We start from the raw sequence: 17,436 nt of genomic DNA on the forward strand, positions 1-17,436 counted from the left end.
CTTTTCTTTCTTTGTTTTTTTTAACACTACTGGGACCTCCTCCTACTAGCGCCACTTTACTGGATATTGAGTAAAACCCAAGTGAATCCAAGATGCCTGTTAAGAGCACTGATTTCTATGATGTCTCAGTTTGTTAACTAAATTGCAGGTTGTGTCACTTGGCCAGTGACAGCTGACAGGCAACCCTGCCTGAACAAGGCACATCTCCAAAATGACATGTGCACTTTAGTTTCATTAGAGGCAGTAGTATCATTATTGTGTGGGCCATCACAGAAAATGTGTTGATTATATACATCCCTTAAGATTTGAGGTTGACAGTATAGTTGGAGTACACTGAGGAGTCTTGGTTGGTACACTGACATAAATGACAGTGCAGCAGATTTCTAAGCCCCTCAGCAAGGACGTTGAAGTTCATCATGACAACAAAGTTCCACAGGCATCCTGAAATCATACCAGTCAGGATTATAATGTCCTTTGCTTATAAGTCATTTCATTTTCCTCCCTCTAATATTATTTCTTGCATCCAAACATCCAAAAAGCCAAGACAGAAGCTACATGTTACTAAAACTTTTTCAGCAGTTAGTACAAACAGTGGCAGTTATTGAGTAGTCAGAGGCATGTACCATGCTTCCCAGGATCATAAAGGAAGAGTTTCGAGATTTCAGAAAGTATTCCTAGCTTCACATAACAGGTTCTCTTTAGATTCCTGAGAGTTAACCCTCTAGAACCTCTTAAGAGTCCATCCACATTAGTCAGATTACCTGGACAGAATTTATGTTAGAGAAGGTATGGTTCGCCCACTGTGAGACAGCTGCTATTTCCATAAAACAAACCATTGAGGTAACACTTCCTGTAACTTCTTTCCAATCCCTTATCTAGTTGGTGGGATTGGAGGAGGGTCTGCACATGTCTGATGAGAACCTCATCTCCTTCTTTCTTCTTCACAGAGTTCTTCTCTCTGAGCTGAGGCACACATTTCTGTCTCATCTTTGCAGAAAGCCATGGGAAAGGGAAGACAAGAAATATGTATAGGAAGACTGATTCGGGGCTGGGTCCAAATCTTGTCACAGACTCATTCTCCATCCAGCTCCATAAGCAATAAAGTTTGCTGGCCCTTTATTCTGTGTCTATTTCTCAATTGGCTTGAAATTTAGAATGGAGAGGGTTACGATTTATTGGCCCACTTAAACCTCAATGTGATAGAAGAGCAGTTCTGTTTTCCTAGCTCTTATATTGTAATGAACATTTTTTATTTATTTGACAATCTGTTATATAACTAAAATAATTTTTTCCAATGGAAGTCTCTACTGAAAATTAAGTAGTAGCTCTAGAGCCATGGCCTTCATTAAATTTCCCTTGATAGTTATAGCCATACAGATATATGAACTTAGAGAGCTAGAAAGGTATTTGTATATAATTTATGTGTACCTTTCTGTATCCAATGGTCTGTTGTTGTACACTTTTCAGTGAATATATTTTATTATCATTATCTGTCAATTCTGTGGTTTATTGGCTAAGTGTACATTGACCATTGCTAGGTCTCTGAGTCAACATGAAGGTAGCTATCGAACTTTACAGTTCAGAAGGAAGTTTATTTAAATATAGTCCTTATGAGGCTGTCTAATACTGATAGATTCTCTTTTTGAGTCTCAGTCCATCAACAGTGCTTTAAACTTCAGCTGAGCCACCTCTCCGCAACAGCAGTTGGGTCATTACATTTTGGCAGGCACTTCAGATGTGTTTGAGATTTTATGATCCAGTATGCTTAACTCATCCCAACTCTTCAAAGGTGAAGGGAACTAAAATTTCTTGAATGTCTTCCATTATGCACCAGGCACCTGCATATATTGTGTTATCCTCATCACAAACTTTCCTGGTAGATAATATTTTCCCAACATCAAAGCTAAAAAGAAATTGAGTCTAGGAGAGTGCATATAGTATGGGTAAGAACACATGAGAAGTGATAGAAGTAATAGATATTAAGTTTCATTGCCAGGCCTGTCTTACTCAAAAGCCTACAGTTAGTATAGTACATTAAGGGTTAAAACAAAAACAGGAAAATCTACAAGGGGCAAATATATAATCCAAGCTAGGGAGTATAAGAAAAATTGTGCTGGTCCTCACTCTTCTCGAGTCCCTTGGCCCACTCAGTCACTCAGTCTATTTTTTTTTTTTTGGTACCAGGGATCAAACTCGGAACCTTGCACTTTCGAGGCAGGTGCCGGAACCACTGAGCTAAATTCCCGGCCAGGGCTCAATCCCTGGCCCAGCACTCAGTCTATTTCTATTGTGCTTTAGAGAGGTTGTTCCTCTCATGGTGACAAAAGTATTCCCCATTCTTGTGTTCCCAACTATTCAACCAAAAATTAGAGAAAACTTGATAAATGGCAACTAACTCTCAACCTTGGCATCTGATATACATCAGGGAGTGATGTACCCTGTCTCATATATAAGAATTTTCGCCTTTCTCTCCTATTCTGCTCTGGTTAATTGTCCCGCAGAATTGTTAGCCTCACATTGCTAAGTTGCACCATCTTTTCCAAAAGAATCTAGAACCTCAGTTTTAAACATTGAAAACTATTTCACATAAAAATTATCTAGGGTGTCTTCCTTAAAAAGTAAAATGGAACCTTGTACTCTGAATTTATAAGTTATATGTTATGCATTGCAGCTAAATAAGTATCCACTGGGAAAAATAATTATCAAACAAAAATCAAACCAAACATCATTTTCCATGCTCTTACAAGAATTGTATCCTCCAGATGCAGTGCCATTTGGGCCTCTCTGTGATAGATATATGGCTCCTTGTCCTTTGTCTGCCCTTCACAGTGTGAACATGACATCTGTGAACTGAGGGCACTCTGGTTTTGATGCCCTGAGCACCGGTTTCTGTGCATTCTTTGGGTAGACCTGGCAGTCTGCTGAGCAGAGGTGGCATGGCTCTTCACCAATTCTTTGGCAATTGATCTAGAAATGCACACTGTCTACTAAGGAATGCGTCTATGAATATAGTCAGCTTTCTGAGATGTTTGCTTCTAAGTATTTGCCTGCAGAAAGTTTCTCGAAGTCAATAGCATGTAAAGTGGCAAACAAGGTTTCTATGTTTGAGGATTTGGAGAGTTGTATTTCTGTGTTCTTTCAGATGAGTCTTGGTGGATGGGTTTAGGTGGATGGAATCAATGAAATACCCTTATTACTTCCTTTCTTCTCCTTTAAGCTCTCACTTTCTTCTGACTATAATCACTGAACTCACAGGTATCACTGAGCATGACCATGACTAATTTGCCACCATCAGGTAACTGGTAACATTATTTGAATAATGTCCAAATAGCCTCTGAGCCTCTGGCTAGTGTCAAGGGTAAGCCACACAAACTATTGCCCTTCCAAATAGATAAAGCTCTTCTCCTGCTGGAAGAGAAATGCCTACAACAGAAAGCAAGAGAGTTGATAGGCATATTTGGGAAATAAAGGATTTTGTTGATATTTGTTTTGAGTCTATAGTTTCTAAATCCCATAAATTTAATTGTGCCCTTATTAAGGGGCCATTGGCCAGGGGTTGTAGGGAAGGTCCTTCGGGAAAAAGACAATATTCTCTAAGATTTAGTATGTTCATGAACCTAAAAAATTCTTTCTCTGTATTTACATTAGCTTTCCTGTTGCTCAGGTACCATAACTGACACCCACAACTTAAAGAAGGAGGGATGTGGTTTGGCTAATGGTTTTGGGGATTTAAACCATAGTCAGCTGACTCCAAGGCCAAAACATCATGGTGGGAGAATGTGGTACAGCAAAGATATTTAGGTCATGGTGGAGCTTGAGTCCCACACTGACCAGCAATCAGTACACTGAAGGGTGAAGTAGGAGGGCAGTGAAAATGAGAGTTTGTTATCTTGGGTATTTCAAAGGTTAAAGTCATGTTTAGTGGTAACCAAATGGTTCCAAATGGTAACCAAATGACCCCTTGATGAAGGCACAATTACATTTAGGGGATTTAGAAATTATAGACTTAAAATAAATATCAATAAAATCCTTTATTTCCCAAATGTGCCTGTCAACTCTCTTGCTTTCTGCTGTAGGCATTTCTCTTTCAGCAGAAAAGCTTTATCTATTTAGAAGGGCAATAGTTTGTGATGTTTACCACTGACACTAGCTGATCTCTAGGACTTCAGTTTGAACCTATTCCAAATAAAGAAACAGGTTGAGGACCTTGGTAATGAACTGCACCTGTCAATTCCAGGTATTCATAGCAAGTTCTCCTCAGGCAGTATAGACCTACTGGAAATTATTCCAAAAGCTGTTCAGTAGACTATGTGAAGTAAGTTAACAGTTGTGGTCCCCTAAAAGGTCATGGTCCACATTTTTTTCCCCTTTGGTACTGGGGTACTGGGGATCGAACTCAGGACCTTGCACTTGTAAGGCAGGTGCAGTATTACTGAGCTAAATCCCCAGCCCTCATGGTCCACATTTTAAAAGCACTCTCCCCAAACAAAAGCATAACCAAAATCTGTGCTTGTGTGTTCTTTGCAGAATGCAAAGTCTCTTCACCATTGGGTGAGGTGTTAGCTGATCTTTTACCAAATACTGTATATGAAGAAGAACTAGAAACCAGAAATTCATTTTATTCCCTCACAATTCTCATGGTATATAATAGGAGGAAAGAATGTCTCCATTAAGAATCAACATGGACATGAATCAATACAAACAAGTAATTTCATTGTTCACTGGACATTGGAAAGATTGTAGGATAATTGGAGGATAGATCTGGTTAATTAAAGATTGCTCTGGGAAGGCATGCATATAAAACTGTTTTCATATTTGTATACATATGCACATGGGGTAAGGAAAGATGGACTCTTTGCCGACAAAAATCTCTTTTCTAAATGGAAAAATGCAGCTCATTAGGTTGTGGAGTAGGCCATGCCAAGGAAATCTGTCCTGTCTTTGGGTTATTCCCCAATCAGTGATCCTAATGACCAATCTCATTCCTGAAATCTCTTGTTGATTCTAGATCCTCTCAGTCTTTGTTTCACTTTGGAGTTCATCATTTCTTCTGAGTCAGATGAGGGATAGATTTATACTCCTGAGAGACCCTCTATAGAAATGAAAGCTCGGGATTCCACTGACTGTCCTGGTACTGTGGAAAGGCTACATTTGAACTGGACTATATATGTTTTGTTTCTGGTACTGGGGATTGAACTCAGGACCTTGTGCTTTTGAGGCAGGTAGTGGCACAACTGAGCGAAATCCTCAGCCCCATATGTATTTTGATAACAGAGAGACCTAGATCCTCCTGAGCCTTCATCATTTTGCTTAAAGGAAAAAGAGAGGGTCAGAGAAAATAGCTTTTGGGTAAATTAAGTTGTAAGGTGTGCTTCAAACTCACATAAAACTGTACATAGTAACACACATATAGGCACACAATATATTTGCAAATCTATTTCTCTAGCACTGTGTTCCTTAGGCTTTTGATGAAATCATTTGACATCTTTATAATGATTCAAAAAATTATAGCACACCCATAAAGGAGAAAGAGAATAAAGAATGTTTGTGCCCTTTAAAGGTTATAATGGAAATGCTTCTTTGTCTTATGTGTGAATTCATTGCACATCTCCGGGATAATTGTGTATCTGACACTCTGAGTAGCACCCCAGGGGGTCACAGTGCATACATGGGATGTCATAGAGGAATAATGACATCTTGCTATCCAAGAACATTTTCTCCATTTGGCTGAAACCCAGAATTTTGTAGGAAGACTGAATTCAAGTAAATGAAAATTAGGAGGTGTGCTCTCTGATTGTTCCATCAAAAAAACCTATAGTTATGAAATAATTCTCAGTGCTGGTACGGTGGATCTTTTCAGAAGATATCAGTTAGCTCCTTGTGACATGTTTTCAAGTATTTGGTTTGGGTCATCTTTACTAATCTCATCATGCCTGAGGGAAAGCACTTTTCATACTTCTGCTTGGATGTCCAAGTCACCATCCCCTGCAGAGGCTGTGATGTTCTCATAAGGTCAGCAGCCCCCTTCCTCTGATGAATTGTAGGTGTTTAAATTTCGCTTTCTCTTTGTTGCTTTTATTATGGTGCCGGGGGTAAGTCAGAATCAACTTCTTGAATTAGAAATGCTGATCTGATCCAAGAGAGAACGTTACAATGGTGATAGTTGACAAAGAGGAGGACCATAAAACATCACCTGGATGAAATATCTAGCGGCAGCACTACCTCCAAGACACACGCACACTCACCAGAGTCCCTGTATGCAGACAGGCACTGCTGATATATTAGAGTCTCCTGGCCATTTTGTTTACAATAAATAGGAAAGGAAAAATGAGCCTCTATTTCATTGTGTTCATCCCAAGATGATGACACAGTAGATTCCCCTTGCGGATAAACCAAGAGAGCACAATTAATCACCATTTATCACTCAAGTATCTTACAGATGTATTGAAGCCCTGGAGACTGAGATGTTCATTGAGTTGCAATGCTATTCTGTTTCCTCATTTCACCTAACATAATAAACTGAAATTCTAACATCACAGTGATGTGTGCTATCTTTTAGAGACTTGAGCTTTTCACATGTACATGATTTACCCTCATACAACTAGATACATTTTTGGAAAGAAATGTCATATCATTATAATTTTAATAACTTACAACTTCGCTCCATCTCCTCCATTACCACACTATTACTAGCTACTATCATCTTTTGCCAGAAGCTTCTAATTTATTTTTCTGCATCCACAGCTGACCGACTTCAAATAGTATTATGTTAAGTTGATTTTAGTATCTGGATGACCCTCAGTGGGATCCAAGATAGATTAGTTCATGTTTAATTGGATGAGTTGTTATATATATCTTATCCTCACTTATTAGAAGCGTACTTTATTTGCCATATAATAGTTGTGAATCAGATTTACTATGCACTGGTTACCAACTTGCTTGACTGCAATGAAAAGAACACCCCCCACACACACACACCAAATAATATGAAATGAGCTCATTACATACAGATAGGCAATAGGAGAAAAAAAAAGCCTAGATTCATTGTCTACCTGTCCTTTAAGACTTATGAAATCTGTCTTGATTGAATGAAACCATAAATAAATATACCCTACCTGCACTGCAGTCAAGGGGAAAATATTCTACCCTGGATTTTATATCTCAGGGGCAATATTACCACAAAGAGGTGGATTAATGAAGGACACCTCAGTCTTGGAAAGACTGGAACAGAGTCTCCTTACTGAGGATATTACATTTTCTGCATAATCTACATTATTCTTGAGAACTACAAGTGAAAAACAGAGTGAACTGGATCAGTGTCAGGCCACCTGAAATAGATGTATAAACAGGTATAGGACAGCTTCTCTATTTGAACTCCCAGTCTTATTTGTTATTCTGAACACTTGAATATAAACTGTGGTCAAGAATTTAAAAACAAAATACACAGCTAGCCTTAAATTGTTCAAGATTCTACAATAGGGCTCAGCAAAATTTTTCAGTCAAGGGTCAGAGAGTAAATATTTTAGGCTGGTAGGCCACATGAGCTCTGTTAGAGCTACTCACCTCTGTGATTGCAACATAAAAGCACCCAAGGGGAATGCATAACTGACTACATGTGGCTCTTATCCAATAAAACTTTATTTGCAAAAGGGAGGAAACAATTAAATTTGTCTCACAGTTTGCTGATCTTTGCTCCAGGCCAATTTGCCTCTTCCGAATTTATACAGAGAAATATAACAGAGAAACTGTCCGAATCTACACTGTTTTTCTGACGAATACTAGGACCGAATCACCCACTTCTAATATATGTATACAATTTGTTTTTATTTTCATTTTTAAGCTAGAGAATGGTATGGAGTTTAGACTAGTGTTCATGTATGGGAGTGGCTAAGAACACCTTACCTTATTAAACCAAGAACTCTTGGTTGGTGTTCATTCATCCCGAAACCCTAATGTTAACTTGGCCTGTCTCTTGGAACTTGGGTAAATAGTAAAGCACTATGGAGAATCACTAAAGGTTCTGTACAAACACAGAAGGGCAACTGGCCTTAAGGGCAACTGGCTGTTTGCTGTTCTCTTTCATAGGGCAGCTACTACTTATTCTTTGCTTAGAGTACTGGATTCTAAGAGAGTGAATTTCTGTTGTATAGCCCATTCAGAACTGATCATGTATTCTCATGAAAAATGACTAAAATTATCTAATTTTAAGTAAAGGGTCAGAGACAATTGTGCTAGGGCAGAAGTACTGGGAGGCTATCTTAGGTACCAGTATCAATGAATTAGTTGGGAAGAGGATTACCAAGACCACACAGAGAAAATAGCGCAGGTGACAGTTTCTGCCTATATGAGCTCAAATTTGAAAGCTACACCTACAAAATGGGCATCTGACCAATACAGAGTAGGAGAGGAGGGTTAGAAAGATTATCAGTGCATGCTTATTGCTCACCTTGTGCTCTTGAGGCTAGGCCACAATTTTATATCAAATGTTTAAAAAAATTACATGTGTACACTTATCCATGCACAGTTGTACATGTCTGTAGGGTGTGCATATTTTATGGGCATGCTTATATAAGACACAGAAGGATCTTTACAGAGAATGCATTAAACCATATGTGCTAATCTAGGTAAATAGTTTCCATCATGTAATGTATGCTTTATTGAAGTGTTTTGAGCCACTGAAATTTTGTATTACCTATTACAGAATTTCTCAAGAGTTGTGCAATTGGTATTGGCCAGATAACTGTTGTGAACTGTTAGATATTTAGCAGCATTTGTGGTCTGGATTTACTCAATACAAGTAGGACCTCACTCCACTTGTGAAAATCAAAAATATTTCTAAATATTGCAAAATGTCTTTGGGAACAAAATCGCACCTCCAGTTTAAGCCAGAACCCTAGTGGAATTAAGACATTAGTGTAAGAAACGGTTTGTAAACTTGCATGAGCATCTGAATCACCTTGAGGGTTTGTGCAAATACAGATTGCTGGGCTCCTGCCCAGAACTCCTGCTTCAGAAGGTCTGGCATTAGGCCCAAGAATTTGCATTTCTAGCAAGTCCCCAGGTCATGCTGATGCTGAAGCTTCTAGTTTCAAGACCTAGTTTGAAGGGTTTACGAATATGTAAGATGTTCTTGAATAGTCCTAGAGGATTTGAAATGTGTGTTTCCTAATTTTGAAGGACTATAATATTGCTATTGAGAGCAGCATTTAAGGTCTCTGCTGAGGCTGCTGGGTGGTCCATCACAGATGTGATAGAGATTTTATGGGAGAAAGCAAGGCATTTATAGAAGATGGTAGTCTGTACTGGATTTCACTGAGCACTGCCCTGCCAGCTGTCACCTGAATCCTGCCAGGAGACTGCTTCAGATCTTGGCATAACACTGGGGTTCCTACAGAAATGAAATTTAATTTTTGCCTTGTTTGGAACCAAATAACTTAATGAGCCAGTATGACACTGGGGTCTGTGGAAGAAAACTGGATGTAAGAGTAATTTGAAGGACGTAATGACTCAGGATGGCTTTTTGTGACTGGTGATGACAAGAACTATACTTTTGAGTTGCATCTTATTTATTTGTGCCAGTTCCCTTCCTAACCCCATTCTTTCTTTCCTCTTCAGGATAGAGTTCCTGTTGTCCTAAACTGATATTCATATTCTCTCTCTCTCTCCCTCTCTCTCTCTCCTTTTCTCCCTCTCCCCCCCCCTCCCTCCCTCAAATTTGCTCTCTCTCAAATTTACTTTCTCTCTCTTTGTATCTCTCTGCCTCAAATTCTCTCTCTTTCTCTCTTTTTCCTCCCTCTCTCCCTCCCTCCCTCCCTCAAATTTTCCCTCTCAAATTTACTCTCTCTCTGCCTCAAATTCTCTCTCTCTACCTCTCTCTCTCTACCTCTCTCTCTCTCTCTCTCTCAAATTTGCTTAGAGTTAGAAATGAGACTGTCTTGAGCTATTTATCAGTCTTATCTCTCTTGGCCCTCTCTTAGTATTTCAGACTGTGGATCTAATCCACTTTAATTGATTGACCTCATGCAACCAGACATCAGCAAAACACAAGGTGAACCACATCTGCAGCCCAGAAAGAGGTGGCTGCAGCTTTTCAGGGTGGATGCCAAGGTCACTGAGCCCTGTACACATTTAGGAAAACAGAATCAGTTTCTAAACCATTTAACATGCATTTTCTAGGGCTAATCTATATGATTCTGGAATTGATGCTCTCGGATGGGATCTAATGCAGCAGTGTCTGCAAGGAGCATGCAAAGACCTATGACTCATCTGCAGCACCCAGTCCTCCTCACTGACGTCACTTAGCACCACCTACATCCCACCATTAGCATCGTGGTTATAACATTCTTTTGGAGCACTTCAGGATCTCCCATGATATTATTCATTTCTCTTAATGACTACGCTGTAGTGCAGCTTTTATTATTGTTGTTGTCTTTGTATTGTTTTTCTCAGTTTTATTCTGAGAATTTGAGGCAAATAATTGAAGCATCTGCTTAAGACCACATACATAAAAAGATAATGGATCCTCGACTGTGCCCAGGCATTCTGATTTCCAATCTCAGATTTGTTTACGACCCCAAACAGCATTTGTTTCTTCCCTGCCCTTCCTGCCTCAGCCACACTTAAACTTCTCAAGGGAAAGGGACAGGGTTGTGTTCAAGAGGAGCTGATGGACTTCATAACCGGAGTCCTGTCAGTTGGGTGGTGCCTAAAGGGCTCTGTTTCTGTCTTAGTCTTTTTGAGGGGAAGACTTGGTTTCTTCCATCCCCTGAACTCCTCAATAATGTGTCTCTGTACACTGGAAGTGCACTCTGGTACTTATTAAGTGGTAATCATCCTTTGAATGGAATAAGGAGACTGTGGCATTGAATGAATAAACTAATGACCCTCCCTAAAAGCCACCCAATGGGTACAAACTATGTTCTACTAAAGGAAGATTGATGTCCCAAAGAACTTCAATAAGTTTTTCCCTTAGCCAAAATTGTCAGATAAATCGAGTAAATTATACCTCATCATTTTGTATTTTACAGACTGTGTTTATAAAGCAAAATGAGATAATGTTTTATCATACAGAATCTGAACAAATTACCCATTAACTATTTTATCTTAGGATATTCAAATCCTATTTAGATTCTTTGGATAAAATCATTTTAATATTTTTCATTCACAACCACCAACTTTAATTCATTATTCATTTATTTATCTGTCCATTAGTTTAACAAATATTTACACCTGTTAGGGTCCTTGCATCTTAAAGAACCAAAGTTAGGTTAGGTAGACAGGATGAGTGGGTTAGGCAGATATAAAGTACATGTTATATAATGTGTATATCTTATTACATAAATTTGATCATATGATGCTTAGTGATATTTTGGTCAACCACAGCCTGCATATACCACAGTTATCCTGTATAATTATAATATCTAGTGATGTCATGGTCATGTTAGAGAGGATAAGCACTATTTATGATATTTGCAAAACAGGACATGTTTCTCAGACCACATCCTTGTCCTTAAGCAATGCACAGCCGTAAATCAATTGCAACAACTAATACATGTGACTGGAGCATAACTCAGTGGACAATCCATGAAATCTTGAGCCAGACACGCCTAGATTATAGTCTTCATGTGAATTTCCTAATGGTCCACTGAGAATTTGAAGATAATTCTACTTAAAAATAGGTACTGAGCATCCAGGCAGCCTGGGTTCTGCTGCAGTAAGAAATATCCCCAAGAATTTAGCAGCACAAAGTGACAAAGCCTATGTATCTCACCATCCACCATGGCCATCACAGGCTGATGTGTTGCCATTTTCACTCACTGATGCAGACTGACAGAGCAGCCAGCAAGGAATTTGCTGGGTTCGGTGGCTATAGCAATGAGAGGACTCTAGCAGGTCTCACGGCAGCTATTAAATATGTAGCTCCAACAAGACATGCAATTTATTAGTTAACATTGGTCTCTTGGCTTCATCCATCACAAAGGAATCCAGAAAGTCTCACTGCAAGCCCTTAATAGGGAGAACTAGAAAAGGGTGGCCAATCGTATCACTTTAAATAGTGTGAAGCAGACTTTGAAATGGGTGAACAATACCTTCTCAGTGACTGGACCACAGAGGCATCATTTAGATTCCTTTTCTTGTTTTGTTGTCCTTGTTTTGTTCATTTGTTGAATGAACAAATTGTAAGAGAAACCTAGCAGTGACAATAATGAGAAGCGCCTCTATTGTACCTCTCGCAGGCATACATTTGAAAAGCTCAGCTCTGTGCCTGACACCTACAATTTTCTGAAAGAGTAGGTGGTGCATTCTGCCTTCCCTGGGGTCATACTGGAATAAAAGAGGGGATAGCCTTTGAGGAGATCTTTATTCCTGAGAATTTTTCTGTCCCCTGTGCATTTCTGATGCTGGGGTTGGTGGCATATCTTGGTTCATCTGAGCAGCTATAACTGCAATGTAGTTGATTGAGAATCAGAAAGCTGGAACCAAACTAATTTGAGAAACCAGGTGGGCCCATAAACAGTCATTATTGATGAAGAATGGCTTACTGTACTGGCTATTTAAAGACATCTGTTTTCTCTACTGCTCCTTTTGTTCCCCTGAATGCACTTGAGGATCTTTTGGTAATGTCTTTTGATTTACCACTTGTCTTTGTTTTTAATATCAAGGAAAATCATAGATTGAAGTGACTGCCTTGGTAGCAACTTTAGTGGTGATAGGTGTGGAGTTATTAAAATTTATAGCCATGCTGTTTTTGTAGCTTCACTTTGCTTGTCTTAGAGAGTCTTATAAAAGGCACCAAGGAATGGGGAAAGACAGCAACTACCAAATTGTGACAGGAAATCAACCTTGCAAAAATTTTATGTTCTGTTTGCTAAAATTTACATTTATTTTTACAATAAATGCCTTCCAAACCAATCAGCCTTTACTTACACAACTCCTTCCAAAGACACTGATGAAAGGAAAAAGGATTCAGATATATTGCATTCCAGAAGTAAGCATAACCCTAGGGCATGCGCTTCACACGTATGTTCTCCTCCTCACAGTGAGCTTTAGAGGTGGCAGTTTGCTTCTCTCTCTCTTCGTAGAGAGAAAGGAGAAGTTAAATAACATGCCCAAGCTCATACAGTTTTAAGAGTCAGAGGTATTATTTGTACTGTGTTATGATAAAACCCACACCTATCTTATAGAACCAATGAACTGTTCCAGTAATCACAGATCATTATTTATGGTCAAATGATTAGATGGCCCTTTCTCCTAATTTCATTCATCTCTTATATTGGTGTAATATAAAGTAATATGCATCATACTGGTCATATTAATTCATCCATACAACAACTCTTTGAGGTACATACAGCTGGTGTCTTCTTGAACTGCATAATCAAGAGCAGGGTTAAGAAATGGACCCAAAGTCAATCAGGGCTGAATCCCAGGCTGGTGCTTTTCATCCCTCACGTCTTCTCTTCCGTAAACACATGAACCAGCAGAGTTTACTTTCATGGCAAGCTGAGCACAACAGATTTAAGCCTGGACAAGTATATGGGTGTTTGCCACAAGGCTTCCATAACTTATAATGAACTGAAACAAAGTAGTTAGCCACAGATTATAATGCCACTGTGGTCCCATGACAAATGACAAGGAGGTTGCAGTAATAAAATCTTATTACTGTGAATAAAGAGACTACATCTGAGGTCTAGCACAGCCACATTTACCGCTATGGGAAGCAAAATGAAACATCTGGGTAAGGGTCTACACTGAATTTGGCAGTGTGCTAACAGGATTAAGAGGATTTCTCCAAAACTGTAATTACAATGGCAAATGTGTGGTCCCTGTGATAAGGATCAAATATTTGTTTTGGCAGAGATTAAATCTTTCTTTCCCTGAAACTATTATGGATCTTGAAAAAAATCTGCCCAAGAATATATCTTGCTGATCAGCCAACTCAGTGAGCCAGAACTGCACTTTGCCACTGCTATCACTGAAAAGCTGCAGAATACTGGTGTAAAGGTCTCCTTTCTACCCCTAAATTTGTTCTCCATCCATGATTAATTAGTGACTCAGAGGTGAATTGAATCACCAGCAGCAGTCCTTTCCAAGAGTCTAGGATTTATGTAGTGGTTTCTCGTTAAAGAACAGTGGTGCAATAAACAGCCCACATTTGTGGGGTGGGCAGAGGAGTAATGGCTCCTGCAGTCATGATTTCTTAACTTATCCAGTCCTTTTATTCTGCTAAGCAGATGTGACTCAGGCTATTATAGCCTTGCTCATTTAGGTATGAGGGTCTGAATACACACAAACCCACCCATCTACCTATACACACAGCTGTAGTGTGTGAATGAATGCCAGTTCTTTTAAAGAAAGCAGAAAATTCACATTGCTATTTCTAAATTCTTTGAGAATCAAGCAGAGAGTATAAAATGGATTATAAGTTATTAATTATTAATAATTAATTATGAACATAATGGTACAAAAGAGTACCCATAATCAATTTCATTTACCCATGCATCATTTTATAATGCATGGTACTTTGTTTAGTAGAGATGTAAAGATGAAACAAGAAAACTGAGAATATAACGGTCCCAATAAGCAGAGATTTGTGAAAGCCTGAGTATATTTAGTTACCATTTGGGAAGGAATTTGAATCTCTTATTTTTGCAAGAAGAAGAAGACAGAAAATGAAGACGTTCATGTGTGCTGTATACCAGCAGTCAGGGCACATAGGAAACAGCTTTGCCACCCTGTATCTTGGGATCCATGAATGTTAACAGTATCCTTTGTTGATTAAGCTATAGTTCTCCTGTGGAAGATCAAGATTCCTGGGTACTTGTCCATTTTTTAATTGTGTGTGAGATATATTTACTCAGTAACAGACAAAGGGAAAGTTGAGAAAACCTTGTCTTTGGGGAAAATGAGTGAAATATAGCAAGCTATATTGAAACCAGGGCTCATCCCATAAGAAGTCTTGATGTACTGAATTTAATAGACATTTAATAAATATTATATTTATCATTGAATGAATCAATCAATCAATGGACAAATTATTAAATCTGAGATTCAGTGGAATCTTTCCTAGAATTTAGTTTATATGGATTCTGCAAATATATCTTTCTCCCTCTTCTTTATATTTTCTACTTTTTTGGGGGTGGGGGTACCAGGGATCAAACTCAGGTCCTTGCGTTTGCACAGCAGGCGGTGAAACCACTGAGCTAAATCCCCGGCCCAAAATGAGTCCAGACTTTTTTTTTTTTGGTACCGGGGATCGAACTCGGGTCCTTGAACTTGCACAGCAGGCAGCCAAAACCACTGAGCTAAATCCCCAGCCCTATATTTTCTACTTTTAAAGAAGCAAATAGAGGAAAACAAAGGCTAATGAACAAATATTGTGGCTTAGTCTTGTAGAAGGTCAGAATTACTACTGAATTTAATTAAAACTGACTCCCCAAGGTATTACCAATAAGTCAGACAAGTGCAGAAAGGGAGAAAGACATCTCCTCTATCTCTTGGCCCTCCTTATACTCCGCAATGCGGTGATACCATTACAAGAGTTTGAGAGAAGCTAAATATATTTCTTGGTTTTTGTTTTTGGTACCAAGGATCAAACTTGGGACCTTGTGCTTGAGAGGCAGGCTGTGGAACCACTGAGCTAAATCCCTGAGAAGCTAAATATATTTGATTAGTAGGGTTACTCTCAGTTTGTTTTGTTGTGAATACTAATTCCAACTCTGAGTCATAACCAATTTTTAAAAAAGATTAAGTGTTTCAAGAGCATTATATTTATGGCTCAGTGTTTCCAGGCCTTTCTTAGGAAGTGGATGATCTCATCACCACCATCATCACATTTACATGATCACCCTAATGTTACCCTTCTCTAATTCATTGCAATTTCCCATCCCATGAGTCTTTTCAATCCATATACCGTTTTTTCTGCTGTGACACGTAAGCAATAGCACAGACTACTGCATTTAGCTTTGGATTAACCTGAGGAGTGTGGCTGCAAGTGTGGGAAGAGTAGCAGCCATCTGATTCTGAAAACCCAGCTCAGTTTCACTGCCCTTTCCTGAAACTTCCTTTGGTATGTGGTTTAGATCTGCAGAAAGTATTACCAGCATCTGATCCATACAATGTTATTCCTCTGCCATTGGCTCCCAGAAGTACCTCTCCCTGGGGTTTGATTGTCCCAAAACTGTTCAGGCAGGCTCACATTTCCTCCTAAATCTGAGTTATAAAATGATTTAGGGTACAGTGTCTTATTATCCTCTCTTAGGAAGCTGGCAGAATTCATCTCAAAGAAATGATCTTTCCAGTGTCAGTGCCTCGTTGTTAGGTAGTTCTGTCATTCCAGCCTTGATATCCATTGAGGGCAATTGAATGATGTAACCTGTGCAGTTCAGCTTGTGAGAGCAATTTGGATGGCTTTATACCATTACTTTTTATGTTCGGGATGAAAGCCCATGGAGAAATACAGGATACTATTATTAACTTCATACTGACAGCTCCCTCTGGGCCCCTACAGGCTTATTGCTAGTTGGAAGATCAACTTTAAAGGGAGAAAATCTTGTGGTCAGTGATAACTGTGCCTTTTGTGCTTCTTTATTGCAGGAACAGGGGAAAATTGGCGTTGTCTTCAATATTGGCACAGTTGACATCTCCATCAAAGAAGAGAGAACCCCTGTCAATGACGGCAAATACCATGTAGTTCGCTTCACCAGGAATGGCGGCAATGCCACGCTCCAGGTGGACAATTGGCCAGTGAACGAACATTATCCAACAGGTACATGTTTTAATCTTAGTGCCATGTTCTCTCTTTCACTCTCCCATTCTCACTCCTCAGTGGTGATTTTCTCATGACTGTCATTCCATCATGATATACTGAGAGAAGCACACATTCATGCTTTTTGTATTAGAAGATCAGTTAATTCTCTAGGACTTTATCAGTGTAGGGAGCTTCTGGAGACTTGCTCACTATGCACTGAACATTTCTTACTAACCTTTGGCCAATATGGCCTGACTGGCTCATAGTAAAGATAGTGCTCCCAGGTGCTGCAAATGAAAAGCAGTACTGGGAAGGGGACAATCTCTATGGCGAGCTATTCGCATAATTACAGAATAACCAACTTGAGACCTGGACTTTATGGTGCCATTTATTCCAATGTGATTGAAGGTACAGGTGGCCAGAGGTGGCAAAGAGAATTTAAAAGGAGATTTACTAGACTTGGACTCATGAATAGTACATCACAGGAACAAAGAGAAAGAAACCAAGAGTAGAATTTCACTATTTGGCTGACTTTACCAATACTTTTCTTCTCATATTAAGTATGTCTTTATTATCAGAGATTGGTCCTGGTAGTCATTTTAATAGCAAGCATGTTGGTGTGGGAGAGAGAGGGGTTAATCATCCATTTAAATTTTATAGTCAAGGGGTATTCAGCAACAAACTCCCAG

General features: G+C 39.1%; 1 protein-coding gene across 1 annotated transcript in view; it reads left to right on the plus strand.

The window, feature by feature from the left end:
- The window catches only part of Nrxn3 (neurexin 3), a 1,580,164-nt gene that overhangs the window by 1,377,652 nt on the left and 185,076 nt on the right, over nucleotides 1-17,436 (plus strand). Inside the window, 1 exon segment of the mRNA XM_087195138.1 lies at nucleotides 16,594-16,765. Coding sequence (XP_087051264.1) covers nucleotides 16,594-16,765 — 172 coding nt within the window.

The sequence above is a fragment of the Heterocephalus glaber genome, unplaced genomic scaffold (genome assembly GCF_053883595.1).
Source record: "Heterocephalus glaber isolate CG9 unplaced genomic scaffold, H.glaber_assembly_v1.0 deba00001608, whole genome shotgun sequence".
NCBI classification, from domain to species: Eukaryota; Metazoa; Chordata; class Mammalia; order Rodentia; family Bathyergidae; genus Heterocephalus; species Heterocephalus glaber.